At 34.9% G+C, this 25,121-nt stretch overlaps 1 protein-coding gene across 5 annotated transcripts in view; it reads right to left on the bottom strand.

Annotated features, from left to right (window-relative positions):
• Positions 1-13,194: 13,194 nt before the first annotated feature.
• Positions 13,195-25,121, bottom strand: part of Baz1a (bromodomain adjacent to zinc finger domain 1A) — a 120,250-nt gene continuing 108,323 nt past the window's right edge. For all 5 annotated transcript variants that reach the window (XM_015491597.2, XM_015491591.2, XM_048798692.1 and 2 more), the window contains 6 exons: positions 20,766-21,013; positions 20,458-20,681; positions 18,595-19,064; positions 16,794-16,936; positions 14,822-14,909; positions 13,195-14,189 (listed from right to left, as the gene is read on the bottom strand). In XM_015491597.2, coding sequence (XP_015347083.1) covers positions 13,993-14,189; positions 14,822-14,909; positions 16,794-16,936; positions 18,595-19,064; positions 20,458-20,681; positions 20,766-21,013 — 1,370 coding nt within the window. In that variant the 3' untranslated portion in view covers positions 13,195-13,992. The remainder of the gene's footprint in view (positions 14,190-14,821; positions 14,910-16,793; positions 16,937-18,594; positions 19,065-20,457; positions 20,682-20,765; positions 21,014-25,121) is intronic.

Raw genomic sequence — 25,121 nt, 5'->3', positions numbered from 1 at the left:
CTTGGCTCAAAAGTTGTAGAATTTTTTTTTTTTTGAGACACATTGATTTTATTAAGAGAAAGCAAGATGTACATACTCTGAAAGATAGGGTAGAGAATGGATGTTGGAGAAGAATGCTCTGGCTTCACCTTAGCAAGGTATATTTGTGTATGTAAAATCTGTAGTATAGAGACAGGCTCTGGGCTGGGGATGTGGCTCAAGCAGTAGCACACTCGCCTGGTATGCGTGCGGCCCGGGTTCGGTCCTCAGCACCACATACAAACAAAGATGTTGTGTCCACCAAAAACTAAAAAATAAATATTAAAAAAAAAACTATTTAGAGACAGGCTCTGGGAGTATTTTTAGTTCTCCTTTCTGTTGGTCACTTGATATATTTATCATTACCTACTAGGTCTTGTGTGTTAGTCAGCTTTGTGTCTCTATGACCAAAATATCTAACAAGGACAACGTAGAGGAGGTGAAGTTTATTTTGGCTCATGGTTCAGAAGTTTAGTACATGGTGGACCAACTCTATTGCTCTGGGCCCAAGATGAGGCAGCATATCATTGCAGAAGAGTGTGGTTGAAGAGCTCACTTCATAAGCCAGGAAGCAGAGACAGGGAAGAGGGGAAGGGGCCACAGGGAAGATTTACCCTTCCAGGACACACCCCCCAGTGACGTACCCAGCCATACCCCCTACCTGTCTTCAGTTGTCACCTAGTCAGTCCATTCAAACTAGGATGTACTGATTAGATTACAGTTGTCATAATTCAATTATTCACCTCTGAATATTTCTACATTAACATAGGAGCTTTTGGGGGACACCTCATATCCAATTCATAAGAGGTTGGAAAGCTGTAGATTTTTAAACCATAAACAGAAAATCATATTGACTTGAAAATCATAAGATGAAAATGGTATTAATACACATGAATAAGAGTAGGAGATCAAAAAAACTAATTCAAGAATGAAGTGCGTTTATTAATTCTACTCATTCATTTCTTTTTTTTTAAATAATTTTTTAGTTGTCAATGGACCTTTATTTTATTTTTTTATATGCAGTGCTGAGAATTGAACCCAGTGCCTCACACTTGCTAGGCAAGTGCTCTGCCACTGAGCCACAACACCAGGCCCATCATTTCTTTATTGCATGTATTAAGTACCTCTCCTAAGGCGAGGGATTCAAAGATAAAAACTGTTCCCTCCCTTGAAGAAAGTCATCCCTGGCTGGGGATATAGCTCAGTTGTTAGAGTTCTTGCCTCATGTGCACAAGGCCCTGGGTTCAATCCCTAGCACCACATACACACACAAAAAAAAGCCCTGTAAAACACTGCAAGGAAACTGACATTTATGGAACAATCACATGCATGCTATTGGCATATGCACAGGATGTCTTGTGAGCACAAAGGAGTAAGTTGGATCTTAGGGACAAATGGGAAGAGGAAAAGAAACTGAATGCACAAAGTCATAGCACATGAAAAAAGCACAAGAAATCCCAAGCAGTTTGCTGGAGCCTCTGGAATTGGTAGGGAATAAAGGAATGGTAGGAAGTACAAGGTCTTCTGAGACTTGTAGGCAATCCTGTAGTTAGAACTTTATTCTACAGGTGATAAGGTAGATAAGATTTTTTCACATGTATTTTTGAAATGGTAGCTATAATGAGATATTAAATGATCTTGGAATTCACCCTTTCAATGTTTTTAGTATATTCACAGTTATGAAACCACTATCTACTTTTAGAACATTTCATAACCTCAAAAAGAAAACCTCATACCCATGAGCAGTCACTCCACATTCTTTCTTCCCTTGAAAACTATTACTTTATTATCTCTGTAGATTTCCTTGTTCAGGATGTTTCACAGGAATGGAATTGTAATAATATGTGGTATTTTGTGATTGGCTTTAGTTTGAATAACATTTTCAAAGTCATTCAGGTTTGTAGTATGTATTACTACTTCATTCCTTTTTATAGCCAAGTCATATTCTGTTGCATAGAAATATATTTCCTTTATCTGTTGATTGGTTGAGAGACATTTCAGTTTGCACTTTTGGGCTATTATGAATAATGGTGCTGTGAAAATTTATGTACAAATATTTGTAGCAACACATATTTTTATTTCTTTTAGATATGTACCTAGAAGTGGACTTAGTAGGTAATATGATAACTTTATGTTTAATATTTTGGAGAGCTGTCAAACTGTTTTCCAAGGTATCTGTGCCATCTTATAATTCTAACCACAATGTGTGAGGATTCCAATTCTCCACATGTTTTTTTTTAGCTAAGATCTTTTTTTTTTTAGTTATAATTGGACACAATATCTTTATTTTGTTTATTTACTTTTATGTGGTGTTGAGGATCGAACCCAGGGCCTTGCACGTCTTAGGTGAGCGCTCTACAGCTGAGCCACAGCCCCAGCCCAAGATCTTTTTTTTTTTTTTTAAATTTTCAAAATTTGTTCTAATTAGTTATACATAACAGTAGGATGTATTTTGGCACATTGTACACAAATGGAGCACAACTTCTCATTCCTCTGTACATGGTGGAGAGTTACACCAGTAGTATAATCATACATGTATATTTTCTCCACATTTTTTACCAACACTTATTTTTGTGTTTTTATTTTAATTACTCAAGTGGCTTGTGAAGTGGTATCTCACTCTGGTTTTGTTTTAAATTTCCCTAGTGGCTCCTGATGTTGAGCATCATTTCATTTGCTTATTGTGTTTCCTTTGGAAAAATGTCTGATCAAGTCCCAAGTCCATTTTTATATTAGATTATTTGTCTTTTTTATTGAGTTGTAAGGAGTTCTTTATGTATTCAGGATGCGATTCCCTTTTCAGATATATGATTTGCAAAAATATTCTCCCATTTTAGGGGCTTTTTATTGTCTTGATAGTGTCATTTGAAGAACAAAAGTTTTGAATTTTGATGTTTAGTTTCCTAGTTTTTATTTTGTTGCTCATGCTTTTGGTGTTATGTCTAAGAAAACACTGCCTAATCTAAGGTGTTTTTAAGAGGTTTATAGTTTTAACTTTTATGTTTATGTTTTTGTTTTTGTTTTTTTTGTTATGTTTGGGTTTGGGTTTTGGTTTTGGTGAATATTTAAACCAGAGCCTTGTATATGCTAAGCATGTGCTCAACTACTGAGCTATATCTCTAGTCCTCATACGTTCTATTGTGAGTTAATTTTAAAAAAAAATTTAGTTGTAGTTGGACACAATACCTTTATTTTACTTATTTATTTTTATGTGGTGCTGAGGATCAAACCCATGGCATTGCCCATGCTAAGTGAGAGCTCTACTGCTGAGCCACAACCCCAACCCTGAGTTAATTTTTTTAATATGATGAGGCAATGGTCCAACTTCACTCTTTTGCATGGTGAATATTCAGTTGTCCCAGCCCCATTTGTTGAAAAAATATTCTTTTATCATTATTATTTTAGATATACATGACAGTAAAGTGTATTTTGACATATTATATATACATGGAGTATAATTTATTCTAATTAAGATCCCATTCTCATGGTTGTACATGATGTGCAGTTTTACTGGTTGTGTGTATAAGAACATAGGAAGGGCATTCAGCTGCCCTTCCCTTCATTTCGCTTTGCCTAATCCAATGAACTTCTATTCTCCACTCTCCCCACCAAAGACTATTCTTTCCCTTGAATTTGTTTTTAAATCAGGTGTGGTGAAACCTGGTGTGGTGCCAGTAATTCAGGACTTGGGAGGCTGAGGCAGCAGGAACAAAATACACATGGTCACTCATTCATGGAACTTATAATCTTAGTAGCAGTTCCAGACTAGGGGACGTATGGGATATTTCTACAGTTGAAAAGTCCTCTAAACAAAGTCAACAGCACGGGGGATATATATATTTAATTAAAAGACTGAGCTAAGGAGGAGTGTGGATCTTTTGTGAAAATAAAAGGCCAGTGGAAATAGAGTGTATTGAACAGGGAGAGAAGGATGAGACTAAAGAAAAGGTCATGGGGTAGTTAATGCAAGCCTTATAAAGCATGTCCCATCCGTGCTCTGGAACTCCCTGGTGTGCCCCAGCCAACCCTCTTGGGAGCCTTGAATATTTTTAAATTTGAAGAGAAACACAGCGACATCTGCTGACACCATGGGAACTATTATCTGGAGCTAGTTTACACTTCAAATCCTACAAGGGGGTTTTTCCACCCTTTGTGATAAAAGGCAATCTCAGGTAAATCAGGATGGAGCAGGAAATGATGGTGGAGGTTGAGACCCACCCCATTTCAAAGTTTGAGAAGTCACACAGTGCCCAGCAGGCACTAAGCTGTTAGGACATGAATATTTATTAAGTTGGTGGATCTAACTGCTTAATATACAAAACTGTTTATTTCTTGTGAATTAGCAGTCCCTTCCTAAGACTAGTGACCTACCTAAGGGCAACTTGAATGGAGACAATTTGGGAGCCTCTACTGGTAATAATTTTGGGGTTTTAATCCAAATGTTACATCACACTATAAAAAGTTTTTGAAACAGGGAGAGTGACATGGAAGATTTATTTCTTAGTAAAATGATAATTAAAAAATCCAGATATTTTACCTAAAGTGATTTTTACTTTTGTTCACTTTTTCAGTTTCTCAGTGTCATAGGCTTGAAATTCAAAATTATAATTAAGGGCTCTAATGTTTTTCTCCCTAACATATTGTTTTCATCTTTGAAAACAATCAAGAACCAAAGCAGAAGGTGCTTTAAATGGCTTTAAAATAATTTTTCCTCCCATTGACTCTCTCTTCAAAAGGGTGGAGAGGGGAAGGATCTACCTCTTCTCTGTTAGTTCTGTACTCAGTTAACATTGGAAAGGATGGAACAATACTGGGTAGATGAGACCTACAAAGCTGCCTCCTTTTCTAATCTCACTTGAAATTTTTATCCACATTAAAATTGATTGTCTATTCTCCTTTTCTGGTTTAATAAAGAATATATAGTCTCCCTTTTATTTGGAGGTTATACCCCTAGCTAAAAGACTGAATTTTCCAGCCTCTCTGACAAAATGTGTGGCCATAGGACTAATTCTACCAGAATTAATAAACTTGCAGAAGGCTGCTTAAAAGGAGCTGACTCATCTGATAGATTTGTTCTCCACCTTTCTGCCTTTTCTTCTTTTGGCTTGTGTCACAGACTTGGGGAGTAGAGTGTCACCACTCTCTTGGACCAGCAGGTGACCTTGAGAATAAAGGCTCGAGTATGGCATGATAGAGCAAAAAGATGGAGAAGCCTGGATCTCTAATGGCTATGGAGCTACCTTACTAGTCCTGGATAGCCTTCCTGTGGACTTGTATGTGATGGGAAAATTTCTCTTATTCAAGCTACTGTTACTTTCTTACTTTGCTTGAACTGCTTTTTTTTTTTTTTTTTTGGTACTAGGAATTGAATTTAGGAATGCTCAACTATTGGACAATATCCCAAGCTCTTAAAAAAAACTTTTTTTTTTTTTTTTTTTTAGTTGTAGATGAACACAATATCTTTATTTATGTGGTGCCTGAGGATCCACCCCAGTGCCCCACACGTGCCAGGCAAGTGTGCTGCCACTGAGCTACAAACCCAGCCCTCCCCAGGACCCCCCACCTTTTAAAAAAAATTTTGAGACAGGGTCTTGCTAAATAGCTCAGGGCCTTGCTAAGTTTTTGAGCTAACTTTGAACTTGCGATCCTCCTGTCTCAGCCTCCCAAGCCACTAGGAATGGTGCACCACCACGCCCAACTTGAACTTTTTTTTTTTTTAATGCAACTAAATCTATTCTAATAGTCATAATATGTGAATACCTGAAATGAAGTTCCAGCCATTCAACCCTTTGCTCAGGGTGGGGACTGGCACTGATAAGTGGTTTTATTAATTAAAGGATAATTTTTTCCTCTGGGCACCATTTCAGCCCTAAATTCATTCCCAACCTTTTTTTTTTTCCCCTCTACGGCTCTTCATTTTCATAATTTAGGCAGGATTCCATTCCCCCTACCCCATGGTGCTGGATGTCTAACCAGGGGCTTATGCATGCTAGGCAAGATTTCTACCATTGAACTATACCCCCAGCCATAAGTAAATTGTTTTTTTGTTAAAGCCTTCATCTTATTGAGTTAGCTCTTCAAGATTATGCCTTTAAAAAAAAATAACCACTAGGGAAAACAGTATGGAAGTTTCTCAAAGAATCAAAAATGTAACTACCATATGATTCAGTCATACCATTATATATCCAAAGGAAATGAAATCAGTATGTTGAAGACATCTGCACTCCCATGTTCATCACAGCATCATTCACCATAGCCAAGATATGGAATCAATATATGTGTTCATCAACTGACAAATGGATAAAGAAAATGTGAGATAAAGATATAACTATTCAGCCTTAAAAAAAGAAGACAATTCTGTCATTTGCAATAAATGATGAACCTGGAGGACATTATGTTAGGTGAAATAGGCTAGGCACAGAAATATAAATACCACACGGTATCACATATGCAGAATCTAAAAAACTCAAACTCATGGAAGCAGCGGGCAGAATGATGGTTCTCAGTGATTTGGGAGTTAGCTAGCAGGTGTTATAGAGATGCTGGTCAAAGAATACACAATTTCAGTTAGGAGAATAAGTACAAGAGATCTAATTGTACAACATGGTGACTAAGTTAATAATATTGAATTGTATTCTCAAAAATCAAAGTAGCTTTAAAGTGTTTCCTTAAAAAAAAGTATGTGATGGGCTGGGGATGTGGCTCAAGTGGTAGCACGCTCGCCTAGCATGCGTGAGGCACTGGGTTCGATTCTCAGCACCACATAAAAATAAAATAAAGATATTGTGTCCACCTAAAACTAAAAAATAAATATTAAAAAAAAAAAAAAGTATGTGAGTACGTGAGTTTATACATATGTTTAACTAGCTTGATTTAGCCATTCCACAATGTATGCACATTTCAAAACAGTATGTATGTATATATATTTTTGTACATTAAAAAATAAGTTTAAAAGATTCTGCCTTTGGAATTTCTACCTTCAAAGTAACAGGCATAGTTAGATACTGAACTTCTGAATTTTGGGCAGGGAATGGCAGATGTTTTTGGCTATACTTGGAAAGAGTTCAAGCTGAGTCTTTGATCTGCTAGAATTTCTAGCACATGTGAACTCAACAAGCTTTTTCTTATTCTACCAGATGTAGCCAAATTATTCATAGTGAGTCCAATGACTCATAACTTGTAGTTACAGATCTTTTGCCTTCTATGGATTTCCACATACTATTTTGATTTTTGGTTTATCTGTTTCCCTTTAAGAAATTGTCAAGAAAAGGTCTGGACTGGTGGGCCCTTTATCTTTGTCCTAAGTAACATTATTGTTATGCCACCCAGGAAAACAAATACAATACTTTGTAGAATCTCTCCTAGACTTTACAGAGAAAAAAGCTGAGTGGCGAAAGAATACTAGGGAAAGAAGTAATTAGCTTAAGATTTTTTTTTTCATTTGCCTTCTGTTTAATGTATATTTTACTTCCTGAGTGTATTTTTCTTTTGATATTTCTTCTTTGATCATGGGTTATTTACTAGTGTTTAGTTTTCAAGTATTTGGATTTTTCCTATTATGTTTTCATTATTTATTTCTAGTTTGATTTCATTGTTTGGCTGGGGATGTAGCTCAGTGATACGTGCTTTCTTAGCATGATTCTGTTGTCACAGATTATACTGTACATAATTTCCATTCTTTTCAATTTGTTGAGGTTTGTTTTATGGCACAGCATATGTTCTACCTTGGTTTTTGTTCAGTGGCTACTTGAAAAAAATGTATATTCTATCGTTGAGTAGAGTGTTCTATAAACTTCTAAATCCTATTGGTTGATGATGGTGTTAGTTCTTCTATATCCCTGATGATTTTCTGCAAGGTTGTTCTATTAATTGTTACGAGAGGGGCACTGAAGTCTCTACCTATAATTGTAGACTTGTCTATTTTTCTTTTTAGTTCTACCAAGTTTTGCAGCTCTCCATGTATACATTTTTAGGATTACCATTTTTGGTTGGCTGATATTTTAATCATCATGTCTATTTCTGTCTCTGGAGATTTCCTTTGCTCTAAGTCTACACTTCATTTGATATTAATAAAACCACTCCTATTTTTCTTTTATTAATGTTTGTGTGCTATTATTTTTGATTCAACCTGCCTGTATAGTGAAATTTGAAGTGAGTTTTTCCTTCCTTTGTTTATGTGTGTTACTGAAGATTTAACCCAGGAGTGCTCTATCACAGGTACATCCCTGACCATTTTTTGAGACAGGGTCTTGCTAAGTTGCTGAGGCTAGCTTTGAACTTGTGATTCTACTGCTTCAGCCTCTCAAGTAGCTAGGACTACAGGCATGCACCACTGCACTGGCTGAAGTGTTTCTTATAGACAGCATATCATAGGGTCATGTTTTTGGTCAGGGCCTATGTTCCCCAGGATAGCCTCAAGCTAGGGATCAAACCCAGGGCCTTGCGCATGCTAGGCAAGTGCTCTACCACTGAGCCACACCTCCAGTTCTCTTCTTCTTCTTCTTCTTTTTTTTAAATAGATTTTATCTGAGCAGTTGTAGTTTACACAAAAATTGAGCAGTAAGTGCAATTTCCACATCCTGGCTCATTCTGAGATTTCTGTTACTAACATTCTATATTACTGTGGTTCAATTTTTAAATTTTTGAAAATCTACTGTAGATGAACACAAGACATTTTATTTATTTATACGTGGTGCTGAGGATCAAACCCAGTGCCTCATACATATGAGGCAAGCACTCTGCCACTGAGCCACAATCCCAGCCCACAGTGCTTCAATTTTTTTTTTTAGTTTAGATGGACACAATACCTTTATTTTGTTTATTTAATTTTGTATGCGGTACAGAGGATCGAACCCAGTGCCTAACACATGCTAGGCGAGCACTCTACCACTGAGCCACAACCCCAGCCCTGTGCTTCAATTTTATGTGTGGTACAATTAATAAGCCAATATTGATAAATTATCATTAACTAAAGACCATAGTTTACATTAGGATTCACTTTTTGTGTTGTACATTCTATGGGCTTTAACAAATGTTAATATCATGTAACCATAATTACAGTATCATATGTATTAATTTAACTGCCTGAAAAATCCACTATGCTTCGGTTTTTCAACCTTCCATTTCCTTCTCCTCTCAACTTAGTGGGACCCTGTCTCAAAAGAAAAATGACTCCTCTGAGTCCCTGGTCAATCTAGTTAAAAGATTATTATTTTTTTGACAAAAAATTGCATGTATTATTTTGTACAACATGGTGTTGCAAAATATGTATACACTGTAGAATGGCTAAATTGATCTAATTCACATTACTTTAATTTTTTTTTTTTTAGCTATAGATGGACAATATCTTTATTTTGTTTTTATGTGGTGCTGAGGATGGAACCCAGGGCCTCAGGTGTGCTAGGCAAGAGCTCTACCACTGAGCCACAACCTCAGCCCCTAATTAACACTACTTTTTAAAAAATATTTTGTGTAGATGGACACGATACCTTTGCTGAGGATCAAACCCAGTGCCTCACATATACCAGGCAAGCACTTCACGGATAAATTGATCTAATTAACATTATTATTTTTTTTAGTTATAGATGGACATAATGCCTTTATTTGTTTTATCCAGTGCTAAGGATTGAACCCAGTGCCTCACATGTGCTAGGCAAGCGCTCTACCACTGAGCTACAGTACCAGCCCTTTAATACGTTATTATCTAAAATCATCTCTATATTTTTTGGGACTAGGGATTGAACCCAGGGTGCTTAGCCACTGAGCTACATCCCTAGCCCTTTTCATTTTGAAACAGGGTTCCACTAAGTTTCTTAGGTCCACACTAAATTGCTGAGGCTGGCTTTGAATTTAGCATTCTCCCGCCTCTGCCTCCTAAATTGCTGGGATTATAGGCATGTGCTACTAGGCCCAGTCCAACCCCTATTTTTAAATTGGTATGTTTAGAACATTTATGTTGCATATAATTATTATCTGTTGAGGCCAAAGACTGCCATATTATTTTGTTTTCCCCCTTTTTCTTTTTCCTATCTTTCCATAGGTTATTTGAAAATTTTAGAATTTCATTTTGATTTATCTATCATGTTTTTGAGTTTATATCTTTGTATGACTTTTTTAGTTGTTGCTCTAGATACATTATGTAGCTTATAGCAGTCTGCTAGTTTTATAATCTTGCCATTTAATTAAGTATGAGTTAATTATGTTACCAAAATATCCCAAGGAAGTTATAATTTTCTACCACCTAAATGCCATCAGATATCTGGTTAAATAAGTCTAAGTCTGAGATATTTAAGAAAAGTGTTCTACATGAGGTAAGTCTTGATGCAATGGAGTATTGGACAGTGCATAAATGAACATAGGCATCCACATGTCATGCCAAAACCGTTGTTTAAAATGATTCATATGCCAAAATCCCATTTAGCAAAAGAAAGCAATCTGGAAAATTACACCAGGTCTCTTCCTTCCTCTTTTTTTACTGGGGATTGAACCAGGGGCACTTTACCACTGAGCAATCTTCTTAGCCCTTTTTGAGACAGGGTCTTGCTAAATTGCTGAGGCTGGCGTTGAACGTGCAATCCTTTTGACTCAGCATCCTGAGTTGCTGGGATTACAGGCATGAGCCACTGTGCACGGCATGAATTTTTTTATTTTCACTGCAGAGAAAAGTAACGTATCTCTAACAAGACCAAAGGCTTGAATCACAATCTTAAAATTTTATAGAGCTATGCTCATATATATATATATTTCAAATACATTTCCTCAATTTTTTTGATAGAAAAGTGTTACTTGCTCCTAGGACAAAACTTATTACTGAGATTAAATCATTGTTTAGTCATATGCATACCAGCAAATTTATCCTGATGTTCCTTTTCCCCCACCCCTAATCTGGAGGTTGCCTTTATTTAATGTTTTTACTTTACTACCACAAACTCTCTTCAATGGCAGATACAAAGGACTAATATGAAATATAGCTTAAGCATAATTTTCTCTCATGCAATAAGTGAAACTAAGCACTCTGACAAAATTTTAAAATCAATATATTCAAATGTGTGCAAGTGACCATAGTCCTTTTTCTCTAGAAAAAGACAAAAATTTTTAACATATTGACAATGAATGAATAAGAGGATATTTTGGAAGAAATACTACCTTTATAGAACATGTTTAAATTTCTGCTTCTAACATGTTTCTGCATATGCTTAACTATTAATAAGAGCCCAAAATACATAAGGAACCAAATCAAAAGCTTGGAAAACAGTGTTTTTCTAGTATTTGTGCACCTTTCAGTATATCTTCTGATAACACATAGGTAAATAATATTAGGACATATTTGGGTCCTTAGAAATTACTGTTAAAAAGGGAAAAAGGGCTGGGAGTATAGCTCAGTGGTAGAGTGTATGCTTTAGCATGCTCAGGGCTCTGGTTTCAATCTCTAGCAGCCCAACCACTGCCCAAAAAAGGAAAATGACAACAATCACAAAAAGAACACGACTATATACTATTCATTTTTTTTTTTTTTTTTTAATATTTATTTTTCAATTCTCGGCGGACACAACATCTTTGTTGGTATGTGGTGCTGAGGATCGAACCCGGGCCGCACGCATGCCGGGCGAGCGCGCTACCGCTTGAGCCACATCCCCAGCCCCTACTATTCATTTATTTACAACAAATATCTTTCCAAAAAAGGTGCACTAGACTATTATCTGATATGAATGTACTTGAACATATACATTGTTTTCCTTTCGGCTCACTCTTTTATGCTCTTCACAAAAATAAATGTACATATTGCTTATCTTCCTGGAGATACCCTAGTATACTCTGTGATCTAGGGCAAGTATTAAAAAAAAAAAATCTACCTGAGTCTTAACCCCTCTGACTTCACGTGAAAAATGGAAAGAATACCAAAATTCATACAGAATCACTTTATTTAACACACACACACACACACACAAAACCATTTCACATAGACAGCCACACACATAATCAGATGTATTAACTTCTCTCCATTTGGCACTCTTTTGCAGTTACAGATCAAGCATTTTTAGAAATATAATTTATTTGGACTTATAGACAAAACTTAAGAGGAGATTGAAATATCTCCATCACCCCATCACCATACTGGACTTACTTAAGTTTTCTCAATCATGTTTTTATTCCACCCATTCCATTATGTAGTCCTTTGTCTTTAAAGAAAAATTCTAAAGAAAAGTAAAAGATGAATATAGCTGATTTTTTTGGAGGGGTCATGTTTATGTTTCATGTAAGATAAATTGCAAGTTTTATGACTGACTTTCAGATAGAATAATTCCACAATTAGTTGGTCAGAAATGTTTCCTTCTTTTTTAAAGATATATATGTTGTATATAGACTCAATGCTTTTATTTGTTTTTATGTGGTGCTAGGATCGAACCCACTGCCTAGCACTTGTGAGGCAAGTGCTCTACCAGAGCTATAACTCCAGCCCCAGAAAGTTTCCTTCTCAGAGTTTAATTTTCTAGAAGAGAAGCAAATATAATAGTTACTTGTTATTAATATTAAAAAGAATATTAAGTAATCAGATAATTTACTTCCTATTAAAATGTAAGCATATCTTCAGAATTGTCTACTTGATATTTAAACGTTTGAAGTTATTTTCTAAGAAATCTGGTTATTGGCATGTGAAGTGATTATAAATTTCCCATTAGTCACACATATGAGAACATGTTCATGCAAACAGTGCAGAAATTTGATAAACTATGAGAAAGAAGTGAAATGAAGAAGGGTAACTTTTCAAATAAACCGAACTAATAAGAAAGAAATACACTATCCCCAGGCTTTTAGATAAGAAAACAGAGGGAAGATTCTCCTACCCACCAAAGAGCTCCAGACTCTTGACTTTTCCATTTGGGAAAAGACAATGAGACGCCTATGTTATTCACACCACACACACATACACACAACCTTAAAATTTCCAGGGTGCTTCTTAACTAGGTGGGTGCCTTTCCTTCTTTTAATGAGAATATGTATATAGAATGTTACTGTTATTGACGAGAGATATCTTATTCCTCAAGGGTTTGGACATAAAAAGATGCAAATTAGTGCTATAGAGATGCTGATACAACAAAATGTTGATTCCTACATTCTGGATATATCAAGCAGAGTCTAATTTTGATTTGTAAAAACTCCAGAAATTCAGAATGGTTGAAAAAATGTATCATTTTATTTGTACACTTAAAAAAAGAGTTGTACATAGAAACTTATAATACAGTTCTGTAAAACTGAGAGAACTGTCAGGGAAAAGGGAGGATGATACTTTTTTGGATTGATCATTAAGGAAGTTAGAGAAATAAAACAAAACAGTAAAATGTTTAAAAAATTAAAGAACATTTTCCAAGTATAAATTTTATAAATACAAAACAAATTCACAAATTACTTTGAATGCTAAATAAATATCTAGTTAATAAACTCAGACTTAATACCTCCGGCCAGCACTGGTACAGTACTTCAAGGATATAAAATTGGATTCATTCATGTGTAGTGTTGAAAGAATGTGCTCATTAAACAATTCTCAAGATGGGTATACATTTTTCTAAACTGTGCGAAAGCAAAAGACTCATCTGTGTAGATAAATCTCCCTTAATACCACAACTTCTAAGAAATAATTAATGACAAAATAAATCATAGGTGAAAAAATATTTCCCAAGATATCTGGACACATGAATGATCTCAAAATGTACAAAAACTTCTGTAAACCAGTACTGTATCCAATACATCTATCAAACTTATTAGACACTGAACACAACTGTAGCAAAGGAAATCTTTCCTACATTCTCCTGAGTGCTTAATATTAAAATTGAGATTATAGTGCAGACCACACTTTGATGTGGTCAATCAGTTGTTATTGCTTTATACATATATGTCTGCTTTAGAGCATGATTTAATGTTCTACTTTCATGCACAATTTGTTTTTCCCCAAATACCTCCTTTAGAAGGACAAAATTAGATTCGTGACTTTTTTGCAGCTGGTGGTGTACTAAGTTGGTCCACATTACTGTGTGTGACATGGAGTCCAAGCTTTTGAGCCTGAATATGAAAAAATGCTTGAAGCCTACTTCCAGCTTTTGCTTCACTTGTGTTGCGAGGGTTGTACTCAAAGCAGTTTGAAAACATTAACTCGATATCATCAATAAACTCAGCTAGAGAGGAAAAAAAAACCCCACAAGATTAGAACAAAAGTACATAAACTGCAAATACAATTTTTGTTTTTATTATGCTTAAAAAATTCATTAAGAAAATAGAAAACTACTTTTTTCTTTAAAAAGAGAAGATTATAAATCAATGGTAGAAGGAACCTGGGGCTTAAAATTGTTTAAATAAAACTCTTATTGAAACTGTTATTATATAATTAACATATATTATGAAATTATAAAGACCCTCTTTTAATAAGATCGGATTATATAAATTTTATATAATCCAATCTTATTTAAAAAAATATATTATATATATTTTTTAACTCATTCAACCCTAGCGCATCTTTTATCTCCATATGCAATGTTAGGGATATAGGGGCTGGGGTTGTAGCTCAGTGGTAAGAGCGCTTGCCTAGCACGTGTGAGGCACTGGGTTTGATCCTCAGTACCACATAAAAGCAAATAAACAAAAGGTTAAAAAAAAAAAAACAAAAAAACAAGTGTCTAAAGTAAAAAAAAAAAGAATCTTAGGATCTCTTGGGAGGTCATCTATACAACTGCATAAGCACACATAATTTAAAACAAAACAAGAACAGCTTAACTCTTAAAAATAATTATCAAAGAAAAAAATTACTTACATGCTAATTTATATTCACATTTATTTACTTTTTCACGAATTATATTTAAGGCAATTGGCTTTTTAATGATGTCATAGTAGTCTGGGACCTGTAAAATAATTTCAGTATTATTACTCCATAGAAAAATATATTGAAAATAGTGGTTAAATACATAAAGGTTTTGCACTTAAAAAGCAACTTACTATTAATCTCTGAATACTATTATTCCATTAAAATAATGTAATATGTTTTCAGTCATTATAATGATGTAGAAGCCTGTTAACAATTTATTATGAAAAGAAAAGAATTAATGGTTTTGCTCATGGCTCTCTCCCTCTGCATATATAGATACATATGTCTATAAAAATGTCTTTAATGAGCATTACTGAATTTGTAATAAGGAATAAAACATACATGACAAATCCTAATTCAGGACAAAAACTACCTAGGAAAAAATAAGTCAAATGAAGATTTAATTTTTATTAGATGTTATTCAAGTGATTAATCCTTAACCTTTTTGCTCTAGAAATCCCAATTTAGAATTCTGATGTCACTTTCATTCAGACACCTTCACTACACAATGACAAGTGAGACCCTTTATAAAATATAGTTGTCTCTGAGCCTCTGATCCATTCAAATTATACACCATTACTGTGTAATCTCATTTCTGTGCTCTTAACCTATAGCCTCCTTTTCCCAAAATGTCCATAATCCATTTCCCACTGTTGAAGTTTTCTTTCTTAAATGATCAGTCCTAGTACTTTTTTCCATAAAAACTTTAATTCCTGCTATTCTCTTCCTCTGAAACGCTCAAATCAATATTCTTCTCTCTTCTATTTCTCTAATACCGTTATAATTTCTATAACAGTATTATGACACTGTTCTATCTGCTACATAGCACAAAACATTCTGATATATATATATATATATATATATATATATAATTATCTCATCACAGATATCTAAGAGCACCCATCTTTTCTATCAGTGTCTCTCAAAATGTGATCTCTGGGTCAGGACTATAGTATCATCCAGGACTTATCAGAAATGCAAATGGTTGGGAATTGACCTATACCTAGTAATTACATCAAAAACTCTGGGGGTTGGGACTCACTCTACTAGAGTTATATCTGGTTTAAAAAAAACCCCTTTTTGAAAAATTTTGAGACAGGGTCACACTAAATTGCTGAGGATGGCCTTGAATTTGTGATCCTCCTGCCTGGACCTCCTGAGTGGCTGGGATTACAGGCTTACACCACCAACCTGATGGCATCTGTTTTTTATCAAGCCCTCCAAATGATTTTGATGTTTGCTGAAATTTGAGAACTGTGGTTATGCATAAGATAAATACCATTATATTAACTTTATATATATTCATTACACAGAATAAAAACTTTATTTCAACACACTGCCATCATTTAATATAAACAAGTCATGGGATCAGAAAAGAATGAGGAGACTATGGAGTCTATTCCATTTTTTTCAATATAGGAATCAACCTTCCAAGTGTTTAGTTTAGTTTGTTAGTTTCATTATTACTGGGGATTATACCCAGTGATCCTCTGCCACTGAGTACATTCCCAGTCTTTTATTTTGAGAAAGGGTCTCACTAAATTGCTGAGGTAGACCTCATATTTGCAATCCTCTTGCCTCAGCTTCCTGAATAGTTAGGATTACAGGTGTGTGCCCCCATACCTGGTCATTTATTTATTTATTTTTTTTAAGAAAAAAGTAGGGCTGGGGATGTGGCTCAAGCGGTAGCGCGCTCGCCTGGCATGCGTGAGGCCCGGGTTCGATCCTCAGCACCACATACAAACAAAGATGTTGTGTCCGCCAAATACTAAAAAATAAATATTAAAAAAAAAATTAAAAAAAAAAAAAAAGAAAAAAGTAGACAGTGAATACCAGGTGTTTTGACAACTTCAAGATGCCTTGAGGACTAAATCATATAATATACATGAATACATTTTATAAAGACTAGTTATATTATTACCTGAATTTTAGAAACAAGTTTCAAAAAAGGCCAGCTGTCATCATGCCGTACCAATTCCACAACAAGCTGTTCAAAAGCAGACAATTCATGAACTCCTCCCTGTCGGCCAGAACTCCTTCGATTCAGTAGCATAGGAGATGACTCTGAGTAAATAATCAAAACATCTTAGGTGTTATCAAAGCAAAATATTGACCAAACAAGTTAAACTAAACCTAAAAGTACAAACCAAATTCAAATAGAAAATAGACACTCTATACACATTGAGATATTTCAAAATTAAATATTCATGAAAATAGAAAAATGCAAAAAAATACAAAGTTTATGGGCTATTTTTACTCCATTTAAAAATATTTTCAACTACAATAAAATGAAACTAAGCAATTCTCTTAGTTTCCTAAGGCATATCATATCCTTAAGTAAATCCTTCAGGTCTGGAAACTAAAGCTTTGTAAATAAGCTCATAGAACGAGAAAGCAATTCTCAAAACAAGTAAAAGATTATTCTTAAAGTTAATATATGCAGAGTTTCTTAAAGGAAAACATTTTTTTCATAGATCCAAGAAATGTATAATGAAATCTAAGGTGTACACATCAGTAGAAAAGGGTAGTATAGTTTATGAATTCAAGAATTTAAATTCTTTCCATATAATATTAATAATTCCCCCATTATTTATTTGTTTTAAAAACCAGGTTAGTAATTTTCACAAATTAATACAACAAATTTTTTTCTTCTGTGGAGTTTTCTGAACAAAAATATTCAAGTGTTGCCTGCTATGGTGGGGTAAGATTGTAATCCCAGCAACTCCAGAGGCTAAGGCAGGAAGATCACAAGTTCAAGTCCAGCCTCGGTAAGTAAGTGAGAACCTGTCTCAAAAAAATAAAAAAGGGCTGGAACGTGGCTCAGTGGTAAAGGGCCTCTGGGTTCAATTCCCAGTACAAAAAAAAATTACATATATATTACATATAATTATATAATTTTATATATATATATATGTCTGTGTGTGTATGCCTTTTTTTTCCAAGTGTTATCATTGCTTCAAATACCTTGGAGTTCAGAATTGGTAAGAGGACAGAAAAAGTCAAATTAGATTTTCTTGGTGCAAAACTGCCTAATATTTCCTCTAAAATACTTCATAATCTATTGAGTGCATGAGCAGATCACATGCCATTCTTTTTTTGGTACTGAGGATTGAACCCAGGGGTGCTTAACTACTGAGCCCCATCCTAGCCCTTTTTTATATTTTATACAGAGATAAGATCTCGCTGAATTCAGTACCCAGCAACAACAAAAGCAACAACCACAACAAAAGAATGAATAAACAGATTATTATATGGATAAATATTACTATTTAAACAAAAATCATAATTAAAAAGATAGCTGGTGACTACTCCCTAAAATATTATTGCCTTCAACCCTGTCCCACTTCAAATCCAGATGGGAAACTTATCAAATAATCTAATATAGCTTATGTAGGTGATGAGTTTTGTGTTTGGAGGGAGGTGAAAATGGGAAAGGATTAAGTGTATCATAATGTGTTACACTGAGCAAGACTGTTCAAACACTGGCCACTCCACTAACAACTGAATACCATTTACATATTTATTACCATACACTACTCTACTATTAGAAAAATTAGTAATATAGTTTACCTTTATTCTCCAAATAGCTGTCCCTCAATGAATTATATGTTTTAGGTTAGACTGATCCCTTATAAGTTTTATAAATCTTAGTATTTCAACATTTGATGTTTCCAAATTAATTAAATTCCTAGGTAAGAAAGAATATAAATTAGACTTCATACCTGTAGATTGTCTTTTCCTGCCTCTTTTCTTAGATTCACTCGCTTGGGTAGAAATTCTTGAGGCAACATTTAAAGATCTTGACTGTTCACTTGACTTTGTGCTGACAACTCTGAAGTTAGGGAAGTTGGGACTATTATTAGGTGTACTATTAGCACTTTTCCTCCCTCTGCGTTTTCTACGAGGACTAAGTAGTTCCACAAATACATCTGCTTGCAATGTGCCATGGCTATGGCGAGTTGAACGACTGGCAATTCTTAATGATTTTGTTTCCGTAGGAGGAGCAGATTTTATTTTTCTTAGGCTTCTACCAGTACTTTTAGAAGAAAGGGTTGTTTTGGGTGTACTCTGCTGACTCCTTGAAGGGTATCTTCCAGGATCTTGTCGTTGTCCACGACTTGAGAAAGAAGAGCTAAGCCTCCCTCTTGTTTTAATTGGCAATCTAACTTGTGGTCTTCCTCGTTTGGGTGGGCTATAAATAGTTAGGAAACACAATTACTGTACAGAACAATAATGAACATTTTATTATTATTTTTTTATGTGGTGATGAGGATCAAACCCAGTGCCTCACTCGTTAGGCAAGTGCTCTGCCACTAAGCTACAACTCTGGCCCCTCTTTTTGTATATTTTATTTAGAGGCAAAGTCTTGCTGAGTGGCTTAGGGTCTTGCTAAATCATTGAGGCTGGCTTTGAATTTGCAATCCTCCTGCTCAGCCTCTTGAGCTGCTGGGATTACAGGCAATGTGCCACTGAGCCTGGCTAATGATCTAATCTTAAAACACAATTATTTTGACTCCTTTTGCTATGTATGAGTCTTACTTTTGATTACCATTGGTACAGGTGTTCTTTAGCCATTGGCTGAAACTGAAAAACTGTTGTTCCTTAATACCAAACCAAGAATCTCTTTGCCACTTTTTGATTTTGACTGTAAAATACAAAAATAGATTTGATATTTTAAGTGCCTTTAATTAAAAGGATGAAATAGGTTGGGGGCATGACTCAATGACAGAACTTAACCTAGAATGTTTACAAGAATTTTTCAAATCTTGGCCAGTGCAATGGTGTACACCTGTAATCCCAGAATCTCAGGAGGCTGAGGCAGGAGGATTCCAAGTTCAAAGCCAGCCTCAGCAAAAGCAAGACACTAAGAAACTCAGTGAAGACCCTGTGTCTAAATAAAATACAAAATAGGGCTGGGGATATGGCTCAGTGGTCAAGTGCCCCTGAGTTTAATCCCTGGGACCAAAAAAAAAAACTCCAATTTTTCAAATTCTTTACCATCTTTATTCTTAATACAATATTGCCACCACAAGCTATAGTATAGATGGCTTCTGTTAACTGGTACTCTTAAAAATAAACATTTGTGTAACACAGCTGGGGTGGCTCTATTTTTATTTATCCTCCTTTGATTGTGGTCCTTTTGTACTTTTTTTTTTTTACCTTAGTATATATTTTGGTTGTAAATGGACCTTTACTTTATTTATTTATATGTTGTGCTGAGAATCGAACCCAGGGCCTCATGTGCTAGGCAAGCACTCTATCACTTGCCCACCCTCCCCCCTCCGGCTTTTGTACTTTTGATAGTGTGAAGCCCATTTTCATTTTCCTGATTCCATAAGAATGAGGTTCAAATGTTTAAAAAGGCGGAGGGGGTGGGTTATAGTGAGAACAAAGAGCATACATAATATGACGTCCACTGGTGTAGATCTGGCTAGGCCTGCTGACAGAAAACTACTAATAGATATACCGCATTGGGAATATTTTGTATGCTTATAATATATAAAAAGCAAGGATAATTTATATAATAGTCAAGAGTTTAAATGAAAGACTGAAAGTCTCTCATTTAATTGTATATTAGGACATACCTGAATTCTTCCTCTTCTTGACAGTCATATTCATCTTGTTCTATCTCATATTCTTCTTCCTCACTTTGACCTTCTTCATCATCATTAACTTCATCATTCTCACCTTCCATAGTCTCTTCCATTTCTTCATCACTTTCCAAGGATGGTCTTTGTCTAGAGGAGAGTCTTCTAGACCGTTGCTTTGGTCGACATTCTGGACAGAACCAATTTCCTTCAGGTACAGTCTAAACGAATCACATAAATGATCATTAATCATCTATTGCTCAAAATCTCAGGGTCTGAATTCTAATCCGAGAAGATAAAAATACCTTGAGTTTTGGTCGAACACAGTAGGTATGATGACCTCGATCACAACCATCACAAAGAACCATGTTTTCAGCATCACCCTTCTTTCGGCATATCTTGCAACGAGCATTCAGTATAGATTTAGACCATATCACGCTACGATCCAAGGTGGATAAGTGAAGAAAGACTTGAGAAAGACTAGCAGAGGAAAGGAGCGATTCTCTCCAACGGTCCAGGACTGTTTTATAAGAACGCCCACTGTCACTGGCATCTTAAATGAAAGAGGAAAGTGATTAAAGTTTCTAGGCAAACCTAGACATCTTCTAGAACTATTTTCATGGCAATTTAAACTTTACATTTCTTCTAATACTTAACAAAAAGACCATGCTTGATATTAAAAACAACATCATTTTAAAGAAAATAGCTGCTGAAGCATATGCCTGTAATCTGAGCAACTGGGGAGGTTGAGGCAGGAAGATTGCAAGTTCATGGCCAGCCTCAGCAACTTAGCAAGACTCTTTCTCAAAAATATTAAAAGGACTAAGGAGGTAGCTCAGTGGTAAAGTGAAGCTGGGTTTAACTGCCAGTACCAAAAAGAAAAAAGGAAAAAAGAAAAAAAAAAAAAAAAAAGGAAAAATTTGCTGAGCCACATTTTGTTTATGACATAAGGAATTACTTCTGTCCATAAATCAAATGCTTGGAGATTTCAGTAGTTAAATGCAGAAAAATCTCAGGCAATGTGTTCTCAATCTAGTCTTTGTATTAAATCTTGATCTAATTTAGAACACTGGCTAAATATGATCACAAGTAAGTTACTAATTCATCTGAATCATTTAAGTAATTTCCTTAATTTCAGATAAAAAGAATTCTCTCCAACTTAAATATCAAGCATACATGATGCTTCTTTTAGATTGGTGATAATGTTGTGAAAACAGATAGTAGTGTTGATGATATAATGGTGAATATATACTAAAACCATTGCATTATATATTTTAAAAGGGCGAATTTTATCAATAACACTCTTATTAAATCTGTCAACTTTATTATATATAAATACCAACTATATTGTCTTTAGTCCCTGAGAATATATTATTTTTTTAAAAAAATTTTCTTTTTAGTTGTAGATGGACATAATACCTTTATTTTATTTGTTTTTATTTTTAATGTGTTGCCAGGGATCAAACCCAGTGCCTCATGCATGCTAGGCAAGCACTCTATCACTGAGCCACAATCCTGGCTGAGAACACATTATTTTAAAACAGGTAAATAAAAACAATGCTAATATTTCCAAAACAATAATTTTCAGCACCAATATTATACAGAAATATTTGAAACCTTCTGTCATTAATATCACCATTCTTTTGTCTTCTGGGCTAAAACAAATTTAAGAGTAATTTAGTAGTATAAAATGATAGACTACTGATATTCTATTATGTAATTTCCATCTCTATCTTTAATACTTCTACTACCTTAATTTTCCTAAAATATTATTCTTAATTATAAAGGCCAACTATATCATGTAAAAATTCTGCAAGTTATATAAAGTTATATAAAGACTACATACACAGTCTGGTTCTGAAATGCCACAGGTTGTACTATTACCCTCAAATAAAGCCCTTGGGCAGAAGGATAATGCTTAAAAGAATGCAGGCTCTGGAGTCAGTCTACTCTGATGTGAGCACTGGTTTTCTCATGTGTGGTAAGTTACTCAACCCTCTAATAGTTCCTTAAAATATGTGGATAGTATTTACCTCAGAGGGTTGTTGGACACATCAAATGAGATAACACATAAGACATGTAAAGTACCTGCCAGAGTAAATATTACTATTACTAACATTACTCCTGCATTATCCAGTTCTCCCTATGTGCAGCACTTTTAACAAGTTTATTCTATTGTCTTATCTTCAAAGAATTTTCAGTATAGCAGGGAAGGTGAAGAGATACGCAATGAGTTAAAACTGTAAGGCAACAGACCTGCCAACACTAGTGGACCCAACTCCCATTTGACTACTGGGTGGAGAAAGAACATGAAACCTAGGGCCCATCCAAGGCAGTAGATCTCTCTCTCTAGAAAGCTAGAACCCTAGAAGGCTACCCGTTCCTCTTTCAAGACTCAGGTCATAAGAGTGCCACACAGAAAGAAAAGGGTAGCAAGGAAATCTACTCACTTGAGCCTTGGTTTTGGGTAGCAAGGGGAAATAAATCTAATCTGAGAATTTGTAACTATAAAGAAACCCTTTAATAGGCTTAACATCTGACAAAAAAAAAAAAAGCCACACTTAATTGTCTAATTGTAGTTATAAAGTGGTCAGGTGAATGTCAGAAACAAGTATACAGATTTCTGTAAATTCTCTCCGAAAAAATTTCCACAGATCAAATTCTGAGGAATGAGAGTTAACAGTCAAAACTCACAAGGGGGCTAGGGATGTAGCTCAGTGGTAGAGTGCTTGCCTACCATGTATGAGGCTCTGTGTTAAATTCTCAGTACCATAAAATAAATAAATAAATAAAACAATTTATCAAAAAACTACTTTCAAAACAAAAGAAAAAGCTCCACAAAGGATGCTGGTAAGGTGGTGCACGCCTGCAAATCCAGCCACTTGGGAGGCTGATGCAAGAGGATTGAATGTTCAAAGCCAGCCTGTGCAACTTAATGAGATCTTATCTCAAAACAAAAGGGCTGAGGATGCAGGTCAGTGGTGAGTGCTTGGCCTAGCATGTGCAAGCCCTTGGGTTTGCTCTCTAATATGGTAATAGAAAACAATCAGATAGAACTTCTTTTTTTAGTAATTGAGATTAATAATTCAACGGAAGTAGGAAAAACTGAATGGATAAGCAAAATGGCTCTTCAAAGCTAAACTATTAATCAAGTGGGAATTAAGTGCAAATGCATGTAATCCACATAGTATTTTTCTCTGTCTTCCTATGTCCTTTTGTTTTACAGGTTTGTGTGTCTTATGGTGGATTAAACCCAGGACCTTACCCAAGCTATACTACTGTTCTAACACTAAGTTACATCAATAGCCCCTAGGTATACCTTTTATAGACAGGATATAAACCAGTTGAATTTTGTATTTAACCTAGTCTCCACCTTTAATTTTTAGCCTGTCTTTACTATTAGAGAGTATAATTCATTTAAATGCATGATATATTTCTGCCTTCTCATTTTGTGCTTTGTAGAAGCACACTTTTATTCTAAAATTTCATGAAAAGCTCTGGCCAAAGTGGGACTTCCAAGGAAGGAAGCAGCAAGAATTGCTAGTTCAGAGATCATGAAGAAGTCTTTCCGGATAAATCAGAATTTTTTTATATCTTTATTTATTTATATTTATGTGGTGCTGAGGATCAAATTCAGTGCCTCATACACACCAGGCAAGCACTCTACCACTGAGCTGTAGCCCCAGCTCCAAGAAAGGACAACTTATTAAAAAAAAACTTTTGCAACCTTGGAAGTCAGTGGTGACAAAACACTGAAGTGTCTTTTTTTTTTTTGGTGGTACTAGGAATTACTACATAAGCATTCCTACCATGCAGTTATATCCACAGTCCAACCTATTGAGTTTTGATCAAACTCAGAAAATTAAACCAGTTGTAGCTCAAGTCCCAATTCTTATCCCTCTGACTCCAACACATGTTTATTATAATCCATGATAGATAAGCACATTTTTCTATTTTTACATAGTACTTAAAGATTACACTAGGAGATTTCATAGTATTCAACAGCCTCTGTATAGAAATGTTATCATTCCATAAAGTTTTCTCTAAGGTACAAAACAACTCTTGCCATATGTCTCTCTATGCCAGTAAAAGAAAAAAAAAAAGTGGCGAATAAAAACTTCATGTGAAATAAACAAAAGTTCCACAGTTTTCCATTCTCTTGGCTAATTGCTAAGTATATCAAGATTCATCTTGTACAAGCTAATTTAAGAGTTTAGATTAGCCTAGGTGTGAAATTAGAAAAATATTTGGAAGATATTGTTTTTAATGTAAGACTACTCCTAAGCTCATGCCCTTCCAAAAAAAATCAAATTCAAGATTTTCTTTCAAAAGCTAAATATTCATGTTAATAATCAGCAATGTAGAAAGTAAAATCATAATTCTCTAAAAAGACAAAAACATAAATTTCTTTAAAAAGTTAAAAATTTACCATCTGTCACACTAGATTGATCTTCCTCTTTTTCTTTTTTTTTTTTATTTTTTAAAATTTTTTATTGTGGGTTGTTCAAAACGTTACAAATTTCTTGACATATCATATTTGACACTTTGATTCAAGTGGGTTATGAACTCCCACCTTCACCCCATACACAGATTGCAGAATCACATCAGTTACACATCCATTGATTTACAAATTGCCATCCTAGTGTCTGTTGTGCTCCGCT

The sequence above is a fragment of the Marmota marmota genome, unplaced genomic scaffold, assembly GCF_001458135.2.
Source record: "Marmota marmota marmota unplaced genomic scaffold, marMar, whole genome shotgun sequence".
Taxonomy (NCBI): domain Eukaryota; kingdom Metazoa; phylum Chordata; class Mammalia; order Rodentia; family Sciuridae; genus Marmota; species Marmota marmota.
The sequence above is the reverse complement of the archived record's forward strand: the minus strand, read 5'-3'. Positions and strand labels throughout refer to the sequence as shown.